Source organism: Microplitis demolitor, chromosome 7 (assembly GCF_026212275.2).
Source record: "Microplitis demolitor isolate Queensland-Clemson2020A chromosome 7, iyMicDemo2.1a, whole genome shotgun sequence".
NCBI lineage: Eukaryota > Metazoa > Arthropoda > Insecta > Hymenoptera > Braconidae > Microplitis > Microplitis demolitor.
Genome location: NC_068551.1, coordinates 548976 through 574342, shown reverse-complemented (window position 1 = coordinate 574342; position 25367 = coordinate 548976). Strand labels below are relative to the sequence as shown.

At 29.5% G+C, this 25367-nt stretch overlaps 6 protein-coding genes across 8 annotated transcripts in view; 5 read left to right on the top strand and 1 right to left on the bottom strand.

The window, feature by feature from the left end:
* LOC103575439 (venom dipeptidyl peptidase 4) overlaps positions 1–3837 on the top strand; it is a 125766-nt gene extending 121929 nt beyond the window's left edge. The window contains exons 12-15 of one of the 2 annotated variants that reach the window (XM_008555228.3): positions 274–468; positions 2595–2755; positions 3239–3450; positions 3556–3837. In XM_008555228.3, coding sequence (XP_008553450.1) covers positions 274–468; positions 2595–2755; positions 3239–3450; positions 3556–3648 — 661 coding nt within the window. In that variant the 3' untranslated portion in view covers positions 3649–3837. The remainder of the gene's footprint in view (positions 1–273; positions 469–2594; positions 2756–3238; positions 3451–3555) is intronic. The other variant, XM_008555229.3, reaches the window with a different exon arrangement.
* A 1585-nt stretch (positions 3838–5422) lies between these two features.
* LOC103575435 (DNA-directed RNA polymerase I subunit RPA12) lies at positions 5423–6462 on the bottom strand. The gene is made up of 3 exons (XM_008555224.3): positions 6072–6462; positions 5696–5903; positions 5423–5618 (listed from the first exon to the last, which is right to left on the bottom strand). The coding sequence occupies exons 1-3, from the start codon at positions 6202–6204 to the stop codon at positions 5594–5596; spliced, it is 366 nt and encodes a 121-aa protein (XP_008553446.1). The 5' UTR covers positions 6205–6462; the 3' UTR covers positions 5423–5593.
* Positions 6080–7472, top strand: LOC103575436 (uncharacterized). The gene is made up of 4 exons (XM_008555225.3): positions 6080–6168; positions 6528–6668; positions 6732–7068; positions 7134–7472. The coding sequence occupies exons 2-4, from the start codon at positions 6604–6606 to the stop codon at positions 7344–7346; spliced, it is 615 nt and encodes a 204-aa protein (XP_008553447.1). The 5' UTR covers positions 6080–6168; positions 6528–6603; the 3' UTR covers positions 7347–7472.
* Positions 7473–7661: 189 nt separating this feature from the next.
* On the top strand, positions 7662–8922 carry LOC103575437 (uncharacterized). The gene is made up of 3 exons (XM_008555226.3): positions 7662–7895; positions 7974–8310; positions 8371–8922. The coding sequence occupies exons 1-3, from the start codon at positions 7876–7878 to the stop codon at positions 8578–8580; spliced, it is 567 nt and encodes a 188-aa protein (XP_008553448.1). The 5' UTR covers positions 7662–7875; the 3' UTR covers positions 8581–8922.
* Positions 8923–9200: 278 nt separating this feature from the next.
* Positions 9201–13208, top strand: LOC103575434 (uncharacterized protein C05D11.1). The gene is made up of 9 exons (XM_008555222.2): positions 9201–9442; positions 9535–9776; positions 9851–11380; positions 11445–11625; positions 11693–11951; positions 12011–12197; positions 12263–12406; positions 12473–12783; positions 12842–13208. The coding sequence occupies exons 1-9, from the start codon at positions 9271–9273 to the stop codon at positions 12900–12902; spliced, it is 3087 nt and encodes a 1028-aa protein (XP_008553444.1). The 5' UTR covers positions 9201–9270; the 3' UTR covers positions 12903–13208.
* Positions 13209–15792: 2584 nt separating this feature from the next.
* LOC103575433 (long-chain fatty acid transport protein 4) lies at positions 15793–24205 on the top strand. Of its 2 annotated transcripts, XM_014442580.2 has the most exons (11): positions 15793–16045; positions 19174–19544; positions 20411–20561; positions 21316–21553; positions 21658–21892; positions 21961–22162; positions 22376–22568; positions 22650–22790; positions 22858–23153; positions 23225–23378; positions 23588–24205. In XM_014442580.2, the coding sequence occupies exons 1-11, from the start codon at positions 15965–15967 to the stop codon at positions 23740–23742; spliced, it is 2217 nt and encodes a 738-aa protein (XP_014298066.1). In that variant the 5' UTR covers positions 15793–15964; the 3' UTR covers positions 23743–24205. The 2 variants fall into 2 exon arrangements, with proteins under 2 accessions (XP_014298066.1, XP_014298067.1); XM_014442581.2 differs by lacking the exons at positions 15793–16045; positions 19174–19544 and adding an exon at positions 19695–19752.
* The last annotated feature ends 1162 nt before the right edge of the window (positions 24206–25367 follow it).

The following is a 25367-nucleotide window of genomic DNA, read 5'->3' as shown; positions in this document are numbered from 1 at the left end:
TAGATAGATAGATAGATCTGCAAGATTTGAAATATATAAAGAAAAGTGCAAAGAGCCTAGCACGCTACCTTGAGACACTCCATTTAGCATTTTTTCCCAAGAGGATATATTTTTATTATAAAAGATAAAAATAAATATACATATACATATGTAGGGAGCCGGCACAAAATCAGTAGCAGTAAAAAAAAAAAATTATCTACTGAATTTACGTCAAGGCGAGAATGAAAAATAATCAGCCGAAATTTGAATAAAAAATTTTTTGAATTTTTCCAGATACGGAGGTCCAAATACGTTCCAGATAACAGAAAAGTTCAACATAGACTGGGGTACATATTTATCAACGAATAAAAACATAATTTACGCAGCCATCGACGGCCGGGGATCAGGATTGAAAGGCACGCGGATGTTGTACTCCGGCTACAGAAATCTAGGGACAGTTGAAATTTACGACCAAATAAATGTCTCAAGGTAAGCACTTGTTATTTTTTAATTATATCGCGCGTAATACAAAGTATATGTTGTGAAAAAAAGAAAGGAAAAGCTGAACAAAGGAAAATAAATATCTGGTGCACGTAGCCGACAAAAGGAAGGCATTAAACTTGAGAACAATAAATACACAGAATCGGCGGTGTTGCAAAAAAGAGTAAACAAGAAAATGAGGTAATCCCCGTGATCCGCAAGTGGTACTAAACTTGGCTCGTCTAATCCGAAAGCTCTCGGGTCCGTTAAATTAACTTCTTTTTCAGATCTACAATACCTCAAAGAACCTTTTATTCAACTTTAAACATTTTTTATTCCACTTACTCTGAGTAAATTAATCGTTCTGCTGCTGGTCTTGAGTCTACACCAAGACCACTAACATGTCCATTCATTTATTTCCGTCTCTGATTTCATCACTCACTGCCATTTCCTAATGACAATAATTATCGTAAAGATAATAACAATGATGGTGATGATTAATTAAATATTTATAATGTATTATGTATGTCAAGATGTAATGCTGTTATGTAGAGCTAGAGATCTATAGAGCGGGACATAAATCTTAAGACATAGGTCTTGTAGTAGAGGAACCCGCAGGCGGTAGTAATTCATCGGCACGTTGTTATATACATATATAGGTTGACGTAGAGTTAATCGTCAGACGCAGTATAGGAGCCGAGGGGTTGTGCTGAAGGTAGTTGTGGTTAAACGAATTATGGTGAGCTACGTGGTCCCGTATAACTCCGAGCCCGCGGGTCGCGGGGATCCCAAACGCCTCAGCAAATTTCATCTCGGTCTATCGCATTTTGAGCTTAATAAATGGAATTCAATACTACAACCTTGCTTGCTTGAGCTAAACTTATGCGTCTCTGGGAAAAAAATTTTTACCCGAATTTTTTTTTAAACTTTTAGAAAATTTGGCGCGAAATAAAGAACGATGAATTATTAAATTTTATGAAATCGAATTTTCTGTCATTGGACACTTTGGACATAAAAAATGTAATTTTGAAAACTTTAAAAATTTTTAGCATAAAAATGATAATGTCTTTATTATATCTCATTTAATTATTCATTAAAAGTTCAAATAAACAATAGAAATATCCTGATATTTGTTCATAACGGATTCTTTATAGTCTCAAAGAGTAGTTTTAATAAAATGAAAACCAAAAAAGAAAAAAAAATAAGTCTGAGTATCTTCATTTTATTGAAGTAAGCTTTAATACTAAACGTTACGAGTTTACTTTACTCAAGTACCTATAAAACTCTAGATACTCCAAACTATGGACTCTACGGTCGGTCTATGGTCGAAAGTCTAAAGTCGAAATAAACCGATTCGTATCTTTAGAGTTGAATTTATAAATTCAAAAGTAAAGAGTCTTTGAAATAAATAAAAAATTAAACCAACAAAATCTAGAGTTATAATTTTTATTAACAATTGTATAAATATAAAAATATTCCGCAATCGTTTGGCCAATTTCCAATTTAGTGACTTACTTTTAACATAACGAACGCGACGCGCCAGCAAAACATTCGACATCCGGTCCCTAGGCTACTCCCGTTAACTCCCTTAGCTTCTATTTCTATTTCTATTTCTACTTCTTCAGCCTCTGGTTCTGCTTCTAGATTTACTTTTACATTTACTTCCACTCAAGAATTACTGGCCCTTGTTCATTTCGCCCTCGAGGCAGAAACCAACAAGGAATTCAAAAACTTTTATTTGGATCTGGGCTAACTGAAAATATTTTCTGTGCCAGGTCCTTTTTCCTCTACAACTAAATTATCATCATCATTATTTGCGGATTTTTATTTTCTATTTATACCCAAGTGACTTTTAAGTCTTTAGTAACTTGAGTAATAAAAAAACTAAGCCCTGAAATTTTTTTAAAATTTTTCCTCAAATGAAAGTCAATAATTTAGAAAGCGTTTTTTTTTATTCAGACTATAAAACATATAAATAATTTATGTCTGTATGAAAAATAAAAAATTTAACAAGCTGAGATGAAAAATTTTATGAAGTAGTAAAGTAGAAATATATATATTTTTTTTCTTGTTTCATTATACTCTGATGGAAATGTTTTATTTATAAGTAGTTAACGTGAAAATTTTTGTTGCAGACACTTGCAAGATAATTTTCCATTCATCGATAAAAGTAAAACGGGAATATGGGGCTGGAGTTACGGAGGATATGCAGCTGGAATGAGTTTAGCAATGGATCGTGATAGCGTATTCAAATGCGGTATTTCCGTAGCACCAGTGACCGATTGGACTTTGTATGGTAAGATTTCAACGTATTTCAAAGTTTATTTCTAAAACTTACCCAAAACTTTTGTATCGCATCCAAACTTTATATAAATATATATCATAAAATATATATCCGATATCCACAAACTAAGTTACCAACTTATAATCTATATTCATGAGCTAGATTATTTGTTGTTAATTACATGGCAATTAATTAGTAAGTAAACCGACTATATTTATTTGAGTTACGCTTAAATATTTGGCGCCACTACTAAATATCACTACGTCTAATTATTATCTATCAGAATATCATGCGTCCGAATTCCTCAGTCTGTCAATATCATAAACTGCGATTCAGAGTTTTAATATTAAAATAAACTCCCCTCAGGATGATATTTTGGCATATGATATTAAGACGTAAAGGAAAAATTTTGAGCAAAGTTAAACTTCCTTAAGAATGATAATAAATTTTATTTTTAAAGAACTAGGTGGATAAAATGTCTATTTATGTTTATAGATTCAATATATACGGAGCGTTTTATGGGTTTGCCAATAGCATCAGACAATTTTGATGGGTATGAACAAGCACAGCTGTTAAATAAAGCTGACAAAATAAAATCAAATAGTTATTATCTTATTCACGGTACACTGGATGACAATGTACACTATCAGCAATCTTTATTACTGGCTAAGGTCCTGGAGCAGAAGGATATATTATTTAGACAGCAGGTAAATATGTTTACAAACTACTATCGTATAACTTAACTACTCGTTTAAAAACTAAACATACAAATTTATTTGTCCTACAAAAATAATATAATAAATATTTTATAGACATACACCGATGAAGATCACGGCATCGCATCAACGAGGTTACATCTCTACCACTCGCTGGAAAATTTCCTAGGCGATTGCTTCAGGTCATGATCTACGGACTGACGGTCTATTTAAATATAATGAATGTAATAATAATAATAATAATAATACAAGAAAAAAAAGAAATCTTTTAGGACGTTATTACGATTTGTCTGTGTAAATAAATTACATGTACATAGTCCGTGTACAATATTGTAATATGAGTGTTCATGTAAATAACAATTCGATAATTAATTAGCCGCTAATCCATATGTAATTATAATCATTATTACTACTATTAAAATAAATATAAAATTTAAATTATTAATAATTAATATTTTATCAATAGATTTGCGGCTATTAATTACAAAGTTATAAGGTCACTATTTAATGGACATTTTTAAATAAAAAATTTATTAATGACTAAAATAAAATCAAATTTGTTATCGATTTTAAAGAGCTTAAAAAATGTTAATATTTTAAATTATTATCAAGTTAAATTTTTTTTTTAATAATTCGTACTTATGAAATTATAATTTCAATTTTAATTTAAGATAAATTATGATTTTATTTTTTATATGACGAATAAAATTTTTATAAATAAAAAAAATTTATAAAAAATTTTTTTATCGAATTGTTTTCAAAATTAATTTCAAAAAACATTTAAAAATTTTTTATTGATAAGAAAAAATTCATTTTTATAACAAAAAAAATGATTTTATTAATTACACGATAATATTTTCTTTCAAATTTTTAATTATAATTATAATTATTACTTTATATAAATGCATTGAGTTAAGTGACGCGTGAATTAAAAATCGCGTTACAATCGAATCAAAGTACCTATAGGCAATATCGATAATTAAACAATGAATTTTATTACTTCTAAAAAAAAAAAAATAAAATAAAAATATAAATATAAATAAGTAATTAAAAAAAAAAAATTCTCAATTAATTTAATTATGTTACTATTTTTTATTAATAAATATCATATCTATTACTAGGTTCACTAAGACTTCGAAAATAATAGAAATAAAACTAAAAAGTTAAAGGTACTAAAAAAATTTGAAATACACTTATAGTGTAAATATGACTATCATTAAATAGTTAAAATTTTTTAAATCCTGGACCACTGAAATTTTAAAAATTAATGAGTGGATAATTATAAATATATATAAATAAATTTAATTAATCAAATACTGAAAATAAGCGAATGAAAAAAAATGATAAGTGGATATTTAAAAATAATAATAATAAATAACTGTTAATGTTTATCTCGATCCATTGTAAATAAAGGGTTTTATTGCAGCGTAATGCAATTTCATATATGAGTATTGTTAATGGATTTAAATTTTTTTCATATTAAAAAAAAAAAAATTAATTAAAATATAAGTATAAATATTTATTAATTATAAATCACTATAGAATTTTAACAATGCTTGTACACCATTATTATTATTATCATTTGTTGAGTGTAATATAAAAAAATGTATAAAGTTTTATGGTTTATTAATTTGTTGTTGATTATTTTCTATTTATTCCTTTTTATAGTCCTTGATCCTGAGTATGTATATTTATTTGTATATCACACGTGATAATTTTAATGAACCTCATGACAGAATTTTTTTTTTTGTAATTTATAATTAAAAAAATTAATTAAAGTCACTCTTTCTTTAAATTTTTGCGTTTTTAATTCATCAATCCGCGGTAAATATAAACAGAAAAATAAGAAGTCTTTTTTTTTCGTTTTTTGACCAAAAATAAAATGCGCGCGACTTATAATTTTTTTAATTAGGAGTTTAATAAAAATTATAATGCAATTAATTTTTGAAATAAAACCGCGGAAGTGAAATATATATATTTGAATAAATTATACCTACTTAACTTTAATAATCATGGTAATGAGTAATTTAAATTAATTATCTTTACATAGTTAATGTTTATTAGTCTGTGCAGCTAATTTTTTTGAATAAAAAACATATATATTAATATTAAGTAACAAAGTTGATAAAACATCTTATGAATTTTCCGTTTCTTTGAATCTGAAAAAAATAACAATTAAGTTGTTTTTATGTATGGAAGGTTTGTATTGATTGTAAAATTGAATTGGGACACTCACTTGCATTTAGTGCAGGTAAAGAAGACAGTTTGCCCTTCGTCGGCGGACCTCAATTGCAGAGTCGCGTATGACATTTTATCATTCCCGCATTGCGAGCATTTTCTGTCAATAACTGGACCCTCGGATTTTTTTTTATCATCTTCTGGCTTTGCGTATGCAGATTCATCATTAAAATTGATAGTATATGACATTTTCATATCTCCAAAAACTTGAATAAAGATAAAAAATTATTCTTACTATATCGTGATTTAAATTGAGCGCCAAAATATTTAAAAAGTAATAAAATTTTTAATTAATATTCAAATTATTTATTAAATAATCGGAATACGAATTCAAAAATCTGGAACAGGAATATGAAATAAAAAAAAATACTAACCATCAGAACCCCATTCTCGTTTACAAGTATAACAAGTAACTCCACCTCTATCACCAAGAAGGGGTAAAATAGAACCACAATCAGCACAAAAATTCGGGTCTGTAGTAAAACAAGTTTCTTTTTCTTCTTCCATTTTATTTTATAACTTTACACTTGAGATAAATACTTCAAATTTTTATAAATCCACGTGCTTATGGTCAACACACCATGCGCATTAGAATAATATGTCTAAGTCTAAATTTATCGTTTTTAGTCACGTGACTTACTCATATGTTTTTTGGAACGGAAACGAAACGTATTCCTTCAATCCATGAACGCACGAAACGCGGATTTAAATTCCCGCGGGAAAATTCAAACCGTGCGCTTTTTAAAATTTTATTTTTAATTTAATAATTCAAAAATTATTATTTATCCACAACTAGTTTTTTAAAAAGTAAATTAATAATTTTTTTACAGACGATTAGTCAAAAAAATTGGATTTTAATTTTTTAAGTTTCTGAGATTAGTCAGCAGAAAGATAATTATTTAAAAAATGAGATTAAGTCACATGATTGCTGGCATAATGATGGGAGTAACATGGACACAAGCAGTAAAAGGGTAATTAATCATTTAAATTACGATAATTGTTAATAATAATTTTAAAAAATGCATTTTAAACAGGAATAAGTTATCGCTATTCGATTTCACAACCGCTAGCAATGTCAATAGTTGGACAGAAATATCAGACACTGTTCGGACACAAGGAATGTCCAAAGCCGTGCTGACTTTGCAAAAAACTCAATTATTCCAACGCGGTATTTTTTTCACTCTCCTGAACCCTCAGCCAAACGGAGCCGGATTCGCGGGGGTGCGAATCCCCGTTAATTGGGATTTGTCTGAATACAATAATATCGAAATAAAATGCCGCGCTCAGGGTCATAACGAACATTACAAACTTGTCTTAAGACACAAAGGTCTTGCCGCTAATGAAGATATTTCTTACGAACAAACTTTTGACGTAAGCATACAATTTAATATTCTTTTAAAACAATACTTAATAAATTTTAATTTAATTATTTAAAGGTTTCATTGACAAATACCGAATTTACGACAATAAGTTTACCATTGAAAAATTTCAAACCTTACTATCGCGGCCGTGAAATACCCAATGGAGATCCTCTGGATACTGCAAACATAACGATGTTTGGATTACAACTTTATGGCGGTGTTTACTCTCCATTTAAACAATACGGCGTGTCAGCTCTCGAAGTTGAAACAATTACTGCTGCTATCTAAACATTCAGATCATCATCATTATTATTATTATTATTATAATAATTAATTAATACAAACAAACTATCTCTTCATTTATTGACTATCAACTCTCGATCTAACATAATTACTAATTTAAAAAACATTAAATACTCTGTCAATAACTAATAATTAGCAATCTACTGAGTTTATTTGTAATTTAATGAATTATTATAAAAATGATTGAATAAATATAATAAATAAAAATAGAACAGATTTCTCGGTCTCGGTTACACATCAAATAGACAGTGACACGCGATCTCTATAAAATATTATTTATATATAAAATATATACATATATTTTAGTGGGTTGATCGTCTTTGGTACGACTGGTACCTGCAGTCAATGTTAAATTATTTTTTTTTTTTACTATTATATTTTATAGTCATGTTTAAATGTATGAGAAAAATATTGTATATATTTATATGCATATATATAGGTACAGAGTATATTTTTGTAAATCGATTGGGAGAATATTTTTCAGCAGTAAGAAGATATCGGTCGGGAGTATGACATGGTAGCCTCGGCAACTGGGTAATAAATTTTATTTATATTTCATTTTAATTGTAATTAATTGGACTAATAAATTTACTTGATGATGACATGGAACAGAGTCACGCAGACACTATTTGATTTCACGCGGACGGACCAAGTCAACAACTGGACCGAGTACTCGGACACTATAAAAACCGCGGGGATGTCGAAGGCTGTGCTGGTGATTCAAAAAACTCAACTGATTCAGCGGGCAATTTTTTTCACTTTATTCAACCCGCGGCCAAACAAAATGGGATTCGCTGCCGTAAGATGTGAGACTAATTTCAATCTTCAGGATTTCAATTACGTAACGATAAAGTGCCGTGGGCAGGGAACTAATTTGAGATACAAAATGGTGTTGAGACACAGGGGTCTCATTGATAATAATTCGATGGTCTTTGGTCAAGTTTTTACGGTAATTTTTAATTATTTAAATAAATATGGATTTTGTTATCTACATTTAATTTTTTTCCAGGCACCGGAAAATGAATTCGCGACGATGAAATTACCTCTGGCTGATTTTAAACCTTATTATCGCGGGCGTGAATTACCGGTGGAAGAAAATCCCCTTGATTTAACGGCCATTACAAATATTGGACTTAAAATTGATATGAGTCCTTATTTACCCGATAATCAACCTGGTGTAGCAGCTTTAGAAATTGATTGGATTAAAGCTACTAAATAATTACTATTATTTATTTATTCGCATAAAAATATATATATTATATATCTGATTTGAAAGTAAAATATATCGTGTTACGAATGCTATTAAATTTTTTTATAGCTAATTGATGTACTTTTCATTTAGAAGTTGATGGTACACATTTCGGGATCCGTAAGGACGTTAAAAAAATTTAAAATTTGGATTCTTTATTTTCCGACTTCTAGATAAAATGTACAATAAGCATAAAAAAAAATTTTACTCAATTACACTAAAAAATTAGCGGAGTAAGCATGAAATAAAAATAAAAGCAGCATTTACTCCAAATTTACTCCTGATTTTTTAAAGTGTATGGCATTTCTGTAACGCGAGTTGTCATAAAAAAAAATGTCATATATATATTTTTATGCAATTGTTAAAATATATAAAAACATATATCAAATAAATGTATAAAAATAAAATAATATTTTTAATTGGCTTTTTTTAATTTCCTTTAAATTCAAAAATTTAAAATAATTTTTTTTCATAAACTTCATTTGTAACTGACCGTCATAGACATTTTCGGCGTAACAATTTTCGAAATAGATGTAATGCAAAATTTAACCGCCACCGGCAGTTTATTTTGTAGGGTTAGGATTCCACATCCTTCGTCAGTGTGGCGTATGTCGAGTCGTCAGTGTGCATCGGGCTTGTCAATTGTTAAGTTTAAGCACAATGGCTCCTGTAGATAACTCTCCGACGAGCAACATGGGCGGATTTGAATTGATTTGTTCATCAAAATCAAACGATACCATTCCCGTCCACAAGTACAAGTCAACAAGAACCGGAATAACCGTTTGTATCGGAGAAGTCGACGGCCCCATCGTCGGAGGAAACTTCTGTCTGGGTAACTCGCTCTTTTAACCTCAATACTCACTCGGCAAAATAAATAAACAAAACAAATATGTCGTTTATACCAAAATAAAATTAAATTTACAGCAACTCAAGCGTTTGATGATGATGGACTGCCTCATACTCTGGAGCACCTCATTTTCTTGGGCAGCGAGGATTATCCTTACAAGGGAGTCCTGGATCTTCTGGGCAACAGATGTCTCGCATCAGGGACAAACGCCTGGACTGATCGTGACCACACCAATTACACCATGACTACTGTTGGTAGCGAGGGATTTTTGACTCTCATGCCCATTTATCTAGATCATGTTCTCTTCCCAAACTTGACAGTTCGTACCAATCAATTAATTTACTAATAAATTTAATTATTTACATCGCTAATTACTCCCATTACTGTTCCTAGGATTCAGCATATTTAACTGAAGTTCATTATATATCAGGGGAAGGTGAAGATCGCGGTGTCGTCTACTGCGAGATGCAGAGCACCGAGAATACCGGGAAAACTTTGTCGAACACTGAACTGATCCGCGCAATTTATCCAGGAAAATGCGGATACAAATCAGTAACTGGGGGGATAATGAAGAACTTGCGCGAGAGTACGAACAATGAAAAGGTCCGTGAATTCCACCGGCAATTCTACCGGCCGGAGAACTTGACGATAATAATAACTGGTCAGATTCAGCACGCAGAAGTTTTCAAAGCTCTGCGTCCGGTTGAAGAAAAAATTCTGTCTAAAGGAAGTCGCGGTACATTTGATCGCCCGTGGCATGAACCAGTTCCTCCATTGACAGAAAGTGTCGTCCGTGACATTTTGTACCCATGCGACGACGAGGACAATGGAATAGTCAGCGTGGGATGGCGCGGGCCTTCAGGAATAACAGAAATATATGAACTGACAGCCTGTTCCCTGCTGCTAAAGTATCTGACTGACAATTCCGTCAGCCCGATCCAGAAAGAGTTTGTTGAAATCGACGATCCTTATTGTTGCAACGTCGATTATTATTTGAACGAAAATTCCGAGTCTGTGCTGCAGCTGACGTTCAGCGGTGTTCCTATTCCCAAAATTCCATTGGTAAAAAACCACTTGGCCAAAGTTCTCAATGACGTTTATCAGAGCAACGAAATTGACGGAATAGACATGCCGCGGATGGCTACGGTGATTCATCGCCACCAATTGGAAACTCTGAGCAGCCTGGAGAACATGCCGCATGACGCCATCACCTACATGTTGATAGGGGATGCGCTTTATGGCCGCAACGTCCGGGACCTAGAGCAGCGACTCAACACAATCGACGATCTTAAAAAATTGGCAAAAGAACCCGCGAGTTTCTGGTTGAATCTCCTCAAGAAGTATTTGATCGACGCGCCCTCGGCGGTGATAAACGCGACGCCGAGCATCGCCAAGCAAAAGGAAATGGAAGAGCAGGAGAGAAAGCGCATCGCTGAAAGAATAAAGCAGCTAGGCAAAGAAGGTTTGGAGCAGAAGGAAAAGGAGTACTTGGAAGCGGTTAAGCAGAACGATGCTCCCATTCCTGATCAAGTTCTCAGCGGGGTACCAGTTCCAGGAACGGACTCCATCAACTTCCATCACGTGCGAAGCTACACCACGGGGGCAGGTGACCAGCATCCGAGACTTGATGTCAACAAACTGTCTCTCTTTACGTACTTGGATCACGTGAATACAAATTTCGTTTACCTGTTCGTTGTGATGGACACTTCGAAGGTTTCAAAAGAAACCAGACCCTACATGCCCCTGATTCTAGAGGCCATTGGAGAATGTCCTATTGATAGAGAAGGAGAGCTAGTGCCGTACGAAGATGTCGTTGCAGAAATAGAGGCTGACACTATTGCCGTCAGCACGAGAATGGGGCTGGACAGCCCGTCCAGATTTTCTTGTGGCGCTTACAGTCACAGCGTCAACTTAATGCTGCAGGTAAATATCCATCTAATTGATTCAGTTGATTAATTAATTAATTTACTGATTGATTCCTCCGTAGCTCGAAATGTCTAAGTATCCAAAAGGTGTCCAATGGATAAAAGAACTGCTGTATGACACTAAATTCACACCGGAACGGTTGAAAATAATCGCATCGAAATTACTCAACGAAATAACCCAGTGCAAAAAAGCTGGTAACAAAATCACTGGAGATTTGATGAGAGGAATGATTTACAACAAAGGTAATATTCAGATCTCTGGATCAAATTGTCAGACTGATGCTAATTTATTGTATGATTGGTATTGCAGAGAGCAATCACTTCAACTCGAGCATGCTGAGGCAGCAGCAGTTTTTGACTAAACTAGTTAGCAGATTGGGAACACCCCAAGGACAAGCGGAAGTCGTCGCTGAAATAGAAGCGATTATGAAAATTCTGACGGCTAAAGATAACATGGTTCTGTTCATGGCAACAAATGTTGATAAATTGAGCGCTCAGGTGTCGGAGCTTTACAAGCCCTGGTGGACTTTCTTCACCTTTGATAAATTTGATACCTTTGATAAAAATAAGTACGTCATCTTTTTTTTTTTCTATACAAAAGGTTGATACTTAAAATAAATATTTTTAGGTTGAATGTAACGCCCGATTGGAAACTGATGGTACCTAGAGAAGAAATACCAATAGAAGGTTGTGTCCTAGGACTCGGATGTGTTGAGTCTGCTTATTTATCACAAACTGGACCCTGTCTAAACGATTTCGAGAGCCCTGATTTAGCTCCACTGCTAGTTTGCCTTCAATACTTGACTCAAGTTGAGGTGAATTTGTAAAATTACATTTTTCATGACGAAAATAATTACTAATTATATTTTTATTCTATCAGGGGCCAATGTGGAGACAAGTAAGAGGACAAGGGTTCGCATACGGCTGCAATATCTACGCGAAACCAAATGAGGGGTTGGTTTACTTGACCTTTTACGCGTCGACAGACCTCGTCGGCGCCTACAAGGAAACTAAAGCCATCGTTGTATGTTTCTTTTATTTACGTAAGTGTCGGTATTGATGAAAATATAAACTATATGTGAAATTTTAGAACAATCTCATTGCTGATAATTCCTGGGAGCGACTGCTCTACGACTCGGCAAAGTCGTCTTTGATATTTGAAATCGTCGAGAGAGAAAAAAGCGTCGGGGACGCGGTCTCCCAGTCACTCTTATCGTACTTTAAAAATGTTTTCCATGATTACAATCGCTCGATGGTGCAAAAAATCTATACCGTCAGCATTAAAGATTTGAATCGGGTCGCTAATAAATATATAAAGCCACTTTTTGATCCCAAACAATGCAAAACTGCGATCGTTTGCCATCCCTCTAAGGTCACAGAAATCGCCGAAGCGTTCAAGGGGTAAGTTCATCTAATTATTTATTTATTATAATTATTTTATTCACTTTTTTTTTTTTAGCTTTAGCCAGAATCTGAAATTCTTCAATACCCTGGAAAATAGTTACCTCAATGATTGGTGAATTTTTCAAATTTTTTTATAAATTTTTTATTAAACAGATGCCTAATTTTAGGGGAAAAAATTAAATCTCTACTTGCAGCGCTGAGTACAAAATAATATGGATTTAGTAAATATATATACATTTCTACGCATTTTTTTTTGTAAGTTACCGTGGAAAATTGATAAATATATCTTACTAAATGGCTTAAAAGGTGTTTTGCAAATAAATATTTTAATGGAATTTTTTAACACATTTTTCAATAATAATAATATTATAAAATGTCTTGATTGTCATAAGAAAATCAATAAAATGCGTTTTTAAATCTGAGTATTTACATTTTTTTAATCATTTTCAAAATTAGTTGGTAAGATTTTTTTCGAGTTTTTAAATTGAGAAAATTTTTTAGAAATAAATGAGTAGGATATCTGAGTCGGGGATGAAATTCTGCGTAAAATGAATACCAACATCGATATGTTTCCAAAAGATGATCATTGATTACTTAAATTGGTAATTAATTAATTATTTAGTGTTTTTAATCATTTTGATTTAAATATATTGATGTGGGTACTCATTTAACTCGAAATTGCCTTGTCTATAACGACAGCTAAAAATCTAAAAAGTGACTTTACAGAAATTAAATAAACACTGAAATAATTTAATTGAAATATGAGTAAACTTTCTGATTAATAAACAACATACTTCAATAAAACACTCGGAAAATTAATTTGTCTATTGAAAAAAAAAAAAAAAAATTTGTTGTGAATTTGTGCCACTGAAAACATTTGAAATAAGAGTTCGGTAAACTTTGCAAATAGAAGCAGTTGGCCTTGATGTTCCTCAACCGTGCAATCGTCATCGGTCCAATACTTTCAGCTTTTCACGTGCGTCGATTGTACTAGACGTTCTCATGACTTGTTAACTAATTTTTGGATTACCTAATCCCTGCGTCATCTAATATATTATTTACTACGCTCTCAAATAAACTCATTAATATATATAAACATACGTATGTCTATCCTCTATTGAGTCTAAAAAAATCTACTATCTAAAATATTTAATAAAAAAAATTCTTCACTTTACTGTAATTCGATAAGTCACGTTCAATAAATTAGCTAATGGACTTCAGACCGCATATTTAAATTAAATAATTAAATATATTTTCTTTGTTAAAAAAATTGCAATTATTAAAAATTTTTTGTTTTGAAAATTTTGAATAATTATTTTACTCAATTTTTGAGTAAAAAATTAAAATATTTAAATTTACACATGACGTTTGTTGTCGCCATAGAAAAACAAGGGAATAAATTTATATTTTTGATAAAATATTTAACAAACATTAAATATAAATAGAAATGTGATCAGAAAAATCCAGTTTTCAAAAAAATAAAAAATGAATAGATTTATTTTTCAATACTTTGCAATTCGATTGTTTGTGACACAAAAATTTAAATTGCCGCCACACTGTACGTGACAAATATTTTTTTAAAATCTCTAAGAATGTCAATTATCTTTAGAAAAAACATGTAATTATGTTCTTTATAAATAAATAAATTTAAGAACATTAGTGAGTTGTTTTCTAAAAATAATAACTTGGATTTGTTTTTATTTTTTCACAAAATTCACCTTTCACTCTTTCACGTGACCCACACCCGAGCTAAGATGTTTTTGCCAGCTTTTTTAACAGTAGACTTACCTTACGAAATTACTAATTTTTATCGTTAATTTAAATAACAATCAAATGGTTAAAATTATAATTAATTAAAATATTTTCTCATAAAAATTGTTATTATATTGCTCTCATGTTTAATAAAAAAGTATATCATACAAATTAAAAAAAAAAGAAATAATAATTTCATATACCGTAAAAAATAGCGCGTATTCTAGAATTTCGCGTTCCAGAACACAACGGTCGTGCATTTTCTACTTAAAATAAGTATCACGACGCTCTAATTCTTTAAATTAAAAAAAAAAACTAGCAACTTGCAGCTAAAAATTTTTCAAAAAAAAAAAAAAAAAAAAAAAAAACCATGAGTTTTAAATATTTTGCAACATGTAATTATAGTTAAATAATAAATAATTATGATAGTTAATTACTTGTTGAAAAAAAAAAACACAAAGAACGGTATTGAAGACTTAAGGATTCGACAAAGAGTTGTTAAAAATGTAAATTATTCATTAGGTCATTTGCAGGTCATACATTACTATGCGATTGAAAAAGCCAAAGGTATATTCATTCATTACACAATGAACTTCTATATACATTTTTAAACATATAAATAATATATTTTTTTGAAAATCTTTCAAAACAACCAATTTTTCCGGCTGTCATTTATAATTTTCAATCAGGATTTTTAAATTCTTATTTTAAAAAAATCAATTTATAAAAATTCATAAAACTTATTCAAAAACAAGTCGAAAATGAATAAAAAACGTGTTTTATTTCGATTTACTTTTGGCAAACTCGTCCTACTTTGTGCCCATGTGCGTCAAAAAAGTCAAATTTGACTTGGTTTCCGGTTAATCGACTTAAGTTTAGGTCAAAAACATAAATTTTAAGTTATTTTTTCGACTCGGGGTCATATGAAAAAATGTATGATATTAATACACTTTGAAATTCGGACAGATGATATTCTGATAGATGATAATTAGACAGTGACATTTTTTCGTGTGACATTTAGTCGCGAATTGAAAAAAATGAGGCAATAAGGTTCGTTTCATTAAAAGTAATGTCAATAAAAATAATAATAGCAATGGTGTTGGTTGTAAAAAAAATAGTTGTAAGTAAGAGCAGATATATAGAAGAGTAAAGAAAAAGAATTGCGGTGGCATTAAAATTTATGTGGAGAGGGATATGAGCGAGTGTTACAAACTCGGTTGCTAAACTCTTTTAGTCTTTAACGAAGACCCTTTCTCGTCGGTATCTCAGCTATTCGAATTTAACATATTTTTTATAAAAAATAATAATTTAAACTTTGACCGAGTGACTAAAATGTGAAGTTAATTTCGTGAAGTGAATTTTTAAAAAATATTTATTTTCGAAAATAATAAAATACTTTTTTGGTGAAGAATAGATTTTTTGAAAAATGTCAGATGCTATTGCCAAGTTGCCTTTAAATAATATTAATGGCAATAATACATCGAAAATAATATCACCTAAAGAGCGCGTAAGTTTAAATGATTTATTGTTAATAAATAATATTTTAAAACTCATTTCCTTCATTAATTATTTATTTTTAAACTAATTATATTATTTAGCAATTAATAAATTAATAATTTATAGAGAATGATTTTTAAATTTTAATTGACTTATTGTTCAGGGAATATGTACACTAGGTGCAATTGCCCTCAATTTCGATGGAATTTTATTTTTTATTTGAGATGTTATCTGTAAATATGCAAGTGCAAATAGTCTATTTAATTAGAAAACGGTGATACTGGATATGGTGAAAGCGCGAATAGATCTCTAACGAGGAGTTTATTGTTTGAGGCGGGAAAATAATATTTTGAATTTGTTGGTTAGTAGGTCATTGTTATTACCGTGTTTATTAACTATGAATTGTCTTTATAATTGCAACATTCACATTAGATTGCTATTACAATCATAAATCACTTTATAATTGTCTTTTGTCTCTGCTCTCTAATTTTCATACATTATTATTATAATTATTATTATTATTACAATAAATGTCTATAATATATGATAATTGGACAGTGAGTTTTATTTCCTTCAAATATAATTTGTATAAAATAATTTAATTGATTTTTTAAATTGTCAGTTAAACAACTGGAAAATTATTTTCATACAGTTTTTTTTTTCTCGGGGCTGTATCTGTTAAACTATTGACTTTACGGTAATTTGTAAAGAATCCGAAATTGTAGGAAATTAAATTTGCTACAATTTCGGTATCTATAAAAATTTTCGTAAGATCGATAGTTTAAAAGTTATAGGTGTTTTAACTATTGACTGTTTGAAAAAATTGCTAATTTTTTTTTTCGGTGTGAATTTTCTCTAGAGCGGCTGATATTTTTCAAACTATTGACTCTACGGTGTTTTTTGTAAGGACTAAAGTTGTAGATAATTAAATTTCCTTTTCAAAAATCATAAACAACGTATATTTATACAGAAAACTTCCTCAGATATTGAATAATTAATTGTTGGTTCTAATTTCGAGGTATATAACTAATTCATTTTTTAAAAAAATCATAAAAATTCTGGAATATTTTCAAATATTTAAGTAGAGCAGAAAAAGCTGAAGGATAAAAGCTTCAATTATTAACCGTATATGCGCAACAGTCGCTTTTTATTGATTTTAATAAACTACAGCTCGTAGTAAAATTAAATCCAACGTGTTTGATAAATAATTCTGTAGTATTTATAAAGATAATGCGTCTCAATTCCTAAAAAATGATCTCAACAAATTTTATTTAATCAAATATTATTTTAGTAGTAATAATAATAATAATAATAAAACTGAAACTTATTCAAATATAAAAAAAGTTATGCGTGTAAACACAAAATATTTCGTAATTTTCTCAAAAGTTATAGAAAATATTTAACGTTTGTTTTTTTTTTCTCGATATGTTTTTAAATTCAAGGCTAGTGACTTTAAAAAGTAAACAGATTAGTCTACTAAATAAAATAATCATCAGTAATTATAGTTACAATTGTAAAAGTAATTTTTTAAAAAATTTTTTTGGAAAATTAAGTTCAAACGTATTCTACAAAAATGTATCTCTATTCCATTCAAGTCCATTAATTTTTACGGCTTTAAACCAGTAAGTATTTCATATATAATTAACATATATATGAGAAATAAAAATTCATATCCTTTTTATTATTTTATTTTCGTAGATAGAAATTTAGATACCGTAGTCTAACGTTTTTTTTTGCAAATATTTTACCGCTAAGTTATAAATAAAAATGTAATACATATATATAATTAAATCAAAGTAAAAAAAAAAATTTCAAGTATTTTTTTACAAGAATTAACTTTTTAAACTTTTAAACGACTGTATCTTTTAAATAATTAACTTTACAGTAATTTTCAAAGATACAAAAATTTTAGGAAATTAAATTTTCTACAATTTTGATATCAGTAAAAATTTTCATACAACCAATAGTTCAAAAGTTACAGTTGTTTTAAAAAAAACCTAATTTCGATAACGATCAAAATTATAAAATAGTTTAAATTTATAAATTAAAATAATAATTAAATGAAATAAATAACGACTGACTTATTAAATAATTGAGAATTAAGATACTCGGAGACCTTGTAATTTTGGAGTATTTCACATTAGAATTTATTTCATAACGGCAGCTTGCGTATACGCAAAAGATAAACTTTCTCTTTTAAACAGCAACCTGTATTCTGTATAGATGCAATTTTTCTTCTCTGCACTGACCATACCGGTGTCAATGTACTTTACTGGCATAATGTCGATGTTACCGCGAGTAAATGAGATAAAGGTCCGTGAAACTTTCAAACCGCTATTTTCTCTCCTATCCACTCGGTGCTCGGTACTTTGATAGGCAGAGTCTATTATTATCCTCTATACTTATATACATATACATTTTTTTATATTTATTTTTATTACTATTTATTTTGTGCAACTGATTGCTCGTTAAATTATTGGAGTAAAAATTATTGCTTTCAAAAAAATTTTATTGATATTTTCTTTTTTTTTTAGGAATCGATAATCGATATTATCGAAAAAAAATTGTTTAGAATTCTAATTATTTTTAAACCGTAATAGTAATCAATTTTTTTATATCAATTGTAAAAAATAAAAAAATAAGGAAATACGGTAATAAAAAAAAAAAAAAAACTAAAGTAATTATTGTGAAAACTTGAACTCAAATCTTATACAATAATGAAAAAGGAAGCGGACAAATGAGACAAGTAACATGAAGCATACAGCACACGATACAAACTCGAGTTACCGTCAATAATAATTTCAATTTCGTTCAATTATTGAACCACACGATAAGTCTGCTGTACAAATATTATCTCCTCCATCTCACAGATTTACAAAACTCCATCAATCATTCAATTATCTTTTCTCTCCATAAAAAAATCTCTTCGCTTAAATAAATAAATATATAAAAATAAAATTTGGTGACAAAAAAAAATTTTTATGACCTCAATCAAAAACTAGTAATTTAAATTAAAAAAAAAATTCATCTATAAAAATATCAAACAATACTCAATAATATATATGCATACGTACATATATATATAGTATAGTTACCTACTGTTATTTCTCATTCCACGTGTTAAAAAAAAAAAAACAGGACGTCGAGAGGGGAGAACCGACATCGAAAGGAGGCGATAACTCCCGCAGATCGACGAACGGTTCAGTGGACGTGGGATCGGCAGCCGCGCAACCTGGTGTCACCACTCTCAGTGGTTCCTCATCGACACAGAGTACCACCGCGAGTGCTGGTTCAAGTACTTGCCGCGCAATTGCCCGGACCTTCCGGCAAATCGTCTTAGCGATGCTCTTGCTGGGACTACTCGGGGGACTCGTCGCCCTCGTCTGGATCTACATGGGCCCTATTTTCGTCCTACAACTTATTCTAGTCGTAATCACCGCGTACTTTGTGTCCGGTGGACGACTTAGGTGGTTCTACGTAGCCTTCAAAACAGCTCCTAGAGATATCAAGTGGGTATTTAAATTAATAATTACGCTCGGCATTATTTAAAACATGACTTTTCGCGGTAGCTCTTTAAACTTTGATAAGATAAGATAAGCTCGTGTTATGTTTTTTTTTTTCTTTTTATTTAAGCAGTCGGAATTGAAGTTGAGAATAATAATATTTTGATGCAGTTGTTTGGGCGTAAGAGAAAGCGGGATTTTAATATAACGGGACGTATGTAGTCTACTTCTTTGCGGAATTAATATGCCGGTTAAAAGATTAACATACATTACTTTATATAATTATTTTTAATAATTCAAATTCTTCATAACAAATGTCAATGTCAAGACTATCATTTTTTTTTTCTTTTTTTTTTTTTTAGTAATTCACTGTACTTTGAACGGATAAAAATAGACTTGACATCAGATTATTTCGACAAGAATTAAGAAAATATATATATTTTTTTTAATTAAAATTAAATATTTTATAAATTTGAATTATAAACATTTGTCTGATGATAAGGATAAAAGATTGTTCTAATGAATAAATAATGTAATTAAATTACCATTAATTAAAGTTAAAAAACGTAAATTTTTGCCAACCGGTTCCATTTAAGTTGACCTAGATAAATTATAAAAATATATATTTAACATTAAAGAAATGTTATCAAGTAATTGACGACAGCCATTTTTTATAGAACTTTTGAATTAAAAATATCTATTTTAATTATTATTGTTTTTGTTGTAATAAAATAATTTACTATATGAATGCGGAAAAATTTTCTCATAAATTATTAATCGTTATATAACATTTGCATGCCTCAGAAAATTGATTCGTTAAAAATTTTTTGCAATAACATTTAATGTAAATAATTTATTATTTATTTTTCCAGAGCTCTAATCAGATTTATTCGACTGATGTGGTCGATAAAATGTCACGAGAAAAAAAATCGTAGTGTTGCTGATGTCTTTCAAGGGTATGTTGCTAAACATCCCAATAAATGTTGTTTTGTGTTTGAAGATCGCGAATGGACTTACCAAGAGGTAACTAATTACTGACAATAATAGCAACAATAAAAACACTAAAATTTAAACAAGAAAAAACTCAGCTACTTTTCAAACCTTCAAACAGCTATAACTTCAAAGCAATTGATTTTACAGTAATTGTTATAAGAAATGAAATTACAGGAAATTTAATTTACTACAATTTCAGTCTCTGTTAAATTTTTTCTAAAACCGATACTTAAGAAGTTACAGCCATTTAAACAATTAGATCATTTTTTTTCAATTGTAACAAAAGTTTTTCCAAGTAAAATTAACATATCTTCTAAATTATTGATTTTAAAATAATTTTCAAAGAGATCAAAGTTTTAGATAATTAAATTTCCTTTCCAACGAACATAAGCAACGTCCACTTATCTCTAATAAATACTGAGCTATCGAATAATTTGATTTTTACTCATTACCATTTATAATAAATAAAATAAATCATAAATTATATTGATCAGTCAATGACACTTTAATTTAATCACTTAGAACAATGACTTTGAATTAATAATTACAGCCGTCATAAAAAATAAATATTTAAAAACGTAATTAAGATCAATTACAGGTAATAATAATGACCAGTAAATATTTAACTAAACCAATAGCTATTAACTCATTAGCATAAATAAACTCAGAAACATGAAACTCACTGTTTAAATAAAATATTAAAAGTACTTGCACACAATACTAATCAAAGCTAACAACTGCTAACTACTAATTAATAAATAATTATATTTTTTTTATCCATCAGATAGAAGACTTGAGCAATAAAGTCGCTTACGTTTTCAAAAGTCATGGCTACAGAAAAGGCGACGCAGTTGCTCTCCTAATGGAAAATAGACCAGAGTACGTCGCTATTTGGTTGGGTCTGAGTAAACTTGGTATCATGATACCGTTAATAAATACAAATTTAAGAAAAACGTCATTACTCCATTGTATCAACGTCGCGCGCTGCCAAGCGCTTATTTTTTCAGATGAATTATCTGAATGTAATTATTAATAATTTATTACAGTCTTCTAATTTTTTTTAATTAAAAAAATTGGATTATCATTATTAATAACAAATTAATTATTATTATTATTATTATTGCAGCTGTAAGTGAAATAGCATCGTCATTAGATGCCAAAATAGCTCTATATAAATTTGACGGTAAACCGAATACAAATTCATCAGGACTTAAAGAAAAAGATTTGTCAGTACTGTTAGAAGATGCATCGTCATCACCGCTGGTATTGCAAGAGAAAGGAACATATGAAGATAAATTAATGTATATATACACAAGTGGTACTACTGGTTTACCTAAAGCTGCTGTAATTACTAATTACAAGTAATTATTATTTATTATTTAATTTATTTTTTATCACAACAGCAATTTATTTATTTTTTCTTCAACAGATTCATGTTCATAGTGGGTGCTATGTATCACATGGCATTATTTAAAAGTTCTGACCGATTCTATACGCCTTTACCGTTATATCATACTGCCGGAGGAATTGTTGCTGTTGGTCAAGTTTTGTTACACGGCGCAACTTGTGTTATTAGAAAAAAATTTTCGGCTAGTGCTTACTTTGATGATTGTCGTAAATATAATTGTACGGTATGTATTTTATTATTTAATGATAATTAATATTTAATTAAATTTTATTTTTAATTGGGGCCTGTAATTTTTTGACGTATGAGAATGGAGAATAAATTTTAAAATGTAATTTATGTAAAAAGGATGTGGAACACTAGTCACTTAATAAAGTGATTAATCAAGTGACCCTCGGTATTTAAATATAGATATATAACAGGAAATTTTTTTTACTAGGTAGCTCAGTACATCGGCGAAATGTGTCGTTACATTCTCGCCGCTCCACCAAAACCCGAAGACAAGCAACACAAAGTACGGGCGATTTTTGGCAATGGACTGAGACCGCAAATTTGGAGTGAATTTGTCGAGAGATTTAATATAAAACAAGTTGCTGAATTTTATGGAGCCACTGAGAGCAATGCCAACATAAGTAATTTTTTTTTTTTCATTTACTAGAGACGTTTTTTTTTTTAATACTTGTAATTTAATTGAATTATTTTTATTCTAATAGCAAATGTAGACAACAAAGTCGGAGCAATTGGTTTTGTATCGCGAATTATACCAGCAGTTTACCCGATTTCAATAATAAAAGTAAATGCTGATGGCGAACCAATCAGAGATGAAAAAGGGCTTTGTCAAGAATGCAAACCGAGTATGTGATAATTATTAATTAATCAATTAAAGTTGGTACTAATTTATTTAAAATGAAATTTTTTCAGATGAACCGGGTGTATTTATAGGAAAGATAATACCAAATAATCCACATCGAGCGTTTCTGGGATACGTTGACGAGAAAGCGTCTGAGAGAAAAGTAATACATGACGTATTCAAAAAAGGCGACTCGGCTTTTCATTCCGGTGACATTGTCGTGGCCGACGAATTCGGTTATCTATATTTCAAAGACAGGACCGGAGACACGTTCAGATGGAAAGGTGAAAATGTATCGACGTCTGAGGTCGAAGCTATTCTAAGTAATCTCACTGATTATCGTGACTGCGTCGTTTATGGAGTTGAGGTAAATTTACTTTTTCATTTTTTTATTTACTTGAATTTTTGATTTGTTAATTTTATTTTTTTATTCAAAAGGTTACTGGCGCAGAAGGCAGAGCCGGGATGGCTGCTATTTTTGATGAAAATGAAACATTAGATATTAATGAACTATATAAAAATATTAAGGAAAATTTACCTTCGTACGCAAGACCGCAGTTTATACGAATTTTAACTAAAATAGATCTTACAGGTTTGTTTGATTGTTTATTTAAATTTAGTATTTAATTATCACCAAAAATTTATTTGATAATTAATTAATAAGACAATACTTTTACATTCTTGACATATTTCTTTACTGAGTCGTCATTTCCTTTTAAAAATTAAGCTAATCTTTAATTACTTGAAATTGATAAGAATCATTACTAATTTTTTTTTTTTTTTTTTTTTTTACTTTAATAGGAACATTTAAATTAAAGAAAAAAGATTTACAAGAAGAAGCTTACAATCCAAGAAAAGTAAACGACAAATTATATTACTTAGACGCTAAAACAGGATACCAATTAATAACACCCGAAGTTTACGATCAAATACTACAGGGAAAAATACGTTTTTAAAAAAAATAAACAAACAAGTGTACAAGTTTCGAGAAATAACAAAGTAACTAAAAGAATGTCAGCAATGAGTAGTTAATTAATCGTAACGATTATGCAACACATGCTCACGAACATTGAGAGAAACTTAAATTAAATCTCTTTAATAAAATTATTTTTTGTAAATATATTAAGAGGAATATTAAAATAATCATTATTAAAGAAATTGATGATTAATTTATATTTAAATATCATGAGGGGTGTAGATGGTGATACTTAGAAAAAATAACTCCGAAGGTAATTAAATTAAAATACAAAAAAGAAGAATGATCTGATCAAAAAATGACTGCCAGTATTTGGAAAAATAAGCAGAAGAATAAAATGAATATTTTTTGGTAATCGCACAAAACTCTTTCGAGAATATTTCTTAAAAGTAATATTATTTAAAGTATATAATTAATGCGTTAATTAATTTATAACAGCATCAGTTGGATGTGGTCTTTATAATTTAATTGTTATTTTTTTTTTAGAATAAAAATCAAATATTTTATAAAAAAAAAATGTGGATATTTTATTTTGTTTTTGCTATTATTTTATTTAGAAATTAGTTTTTTTTTTAATGCTAAGTAAAACCGGTTCAAAGACACTGCAAAGAGGTCACAGTGTTGCTTGGAAAAATAAACGTAATTACGCTTATGGCTTATAGGTGTGAGTAATGTAAGTGTGTGCATATGCCCATGTGTGCATGAGCATTATAAATATGGCGGAAGTTGTTTTCCAATATACTTAACTTTTTGTATTTTTCCTCATTTTATTTTAAAATTGGCATAACGGTTAAACTATTGAGTTTACATTAAAATTTATTGAGTAGATTTTCTAGCCAATTAAATTGTCTACAAAAAAAGTTTTATCTCATTTTACCGGAAATTGAATATTTTTACCTCACACTTGAATTTTTACAAAAAATATAGAGCCTTATACTTAAAATTAAAATTATGGCTAAACTATAAAAAATTTCCAAAAAATTGTCATGAGCAATTTAATAGGAAATCAAATTCTCTACAAAAAATGTCTTATGTCATTTTACCGAAAACTCAATAGTTTAGACACTAGAGCTTGAAAAACTCGGTCAATGATCGTTCAAAAAAAATGTCTTCATATATTTATAGATAAATAAACATAAGAAATAAGTGACAAGTAATTGTGTCTTCCGTATGACGGAAGTTGTCTTCCTCTCGCATTACTTAACTAAAAAAAAAATTTCTATTCAAATTTGTTCTCACGAAATAGCGCCAAGTTAAATGTATGAATCTCATTGCTAATCTATTTATAACCAGATTCTCGTAAAATTTTTTCCGAGTTATTTTTAAAAATCCCACACATTTAATTGTGTAAAACAGTCACATAAAAATAAAAAACAGTATTTAAAAATAATAATTATATAACATTATAAAGGTAAGCAAATACTTCTAATCTAATCTTTCGTATTATTACAAACAATTTACTTGGACTTTTGAACAGTACATCGTTCGCTTGAAACATATATATAAAAAAAAAGAAAAAAAAAACAATGCATAAATCTTGCAAGCTAAATTCATTAATATGCGATCATGCGATGTTTTATTGTTCATTATGATTCAGTACGTCTT

What these genes read in the sequence shown, in the direction of transcription:
- LOC103575433 (XM_014442580.2), top strand. Translation starts at nt 15,965, where the DNA reads ATGTCAGATGCTATTGCCAAGTTGCCTTTAAATAATATTAATGGCAAT. An exon ending in TGAGAGCAATGCCAACATAA is followed by an intron (nt 22,569 to 22,649) that starts GTAATTTTTTTT and finishes TTATTCTAATAG; the next exon opens with CAAATGTAGACAACAAAGTC. An exon ending in TTGTCAAGAATGCAAACCGA is followed by an intron (nt 22,791 to 22,857) that starts GTATGTGATAAT and finishes AAATTTTTTCAG; the next exon opens with ATGAACCGGGTGTATTTATA.
- LOC103575434 (XM_008555222.2), top strand. Translation starts at nt 9,271, where the DNA reads ATGGCTCCTGTAGATAACTCTCCGACGAGCAACATGGGCGGATTTGAA. An exon ending in CGGAGGAAACTTCTGTCTGG is followed by an intron (nt 9,443 to 9,534) that starts GTAACTCGCTCT and finishes TTAAATTTACAG; the next exon opens with CAACTCAAGCGTTTGATGAT. An exon ending in TTCTCTTCCCAAACTTGACA is followed by an intron (nt 9,777 to 9,850) that starts GTTCGTACCAAT and finishes TACTGTTCCTAG; the next exon opens with GATTCAGCATATTTAACTGA.
- LOC103575435 (XM_008555224.3), bottom strand. Translation starts at nt 6,204, where the DNA reads ATGGAAGAAGAAAAAGAAACTTGTTTTACTACAGACCCGAATTTTTGT. An exon ending in ACGAGAATGGGGTTCTGATG is followed by an intron (nt 5,904 to 6,071) that starts GTTAGTATTTTT and finishes TCTTTATTCAAG; the next exon opens with TTTTTGGAGATATGAAAATG. An exon ending in TTTACCTGCACTAAATGCAA is followed by an intron (nt 5,619 to 5,695) that starts GTGAGTGTCCCA and finishes TATTTTTTTCAG; the next exon opens with ATTCAAAGAAACGGAAAATT.
- LOC103575437 (XM_008555226.3), top strand. Translation starts at nt 7,876, where the DNA reads ATGGTAGCCTCGGCAACTGG. An exon ending in ATGGTAGCCTCGGCAACTGG is followed by an intron (nt 7,896 to 7,973) that starts GTAATAAATTTT and finishes GACATGGAACAG; the next exon opens with AGTCACGCAGACACTATTTG. An exon ending in TCTTTGGTCAAGTTTTTACG is followed by an intron (nt 8,311 to 8,370) that starts GTAATTTTTAAT and finishes ATTTTTTTCCAG; the next exon opens with GCACCGGAAAATGAATTCGC.
- LOC103575436 (XM_008555225.3), top strand. Translation starts at nt 6,604, where the DNA reads ATGAGATTAAGTCACATGATTGCTGGCATAATGATGGGAGTAACATGG. An exon ending in TGGACACAAGCAGTAAAAGG is followed by an intron (nt 6,669 to 6,731) that starts GTAATTAATCAT and finishes CATTTTAAACAG; the next exon opens with GAATAAGTTATCGCTATTCG. An exon ending in CTTACGAACAAACTTTTGAC is followed by an intron (nt 7,069 to 7,133) that starts GTAAGCATACAA and finishes AATTATTTAAAG; the next exon opens with GTTTCATTGACAAATACCGA.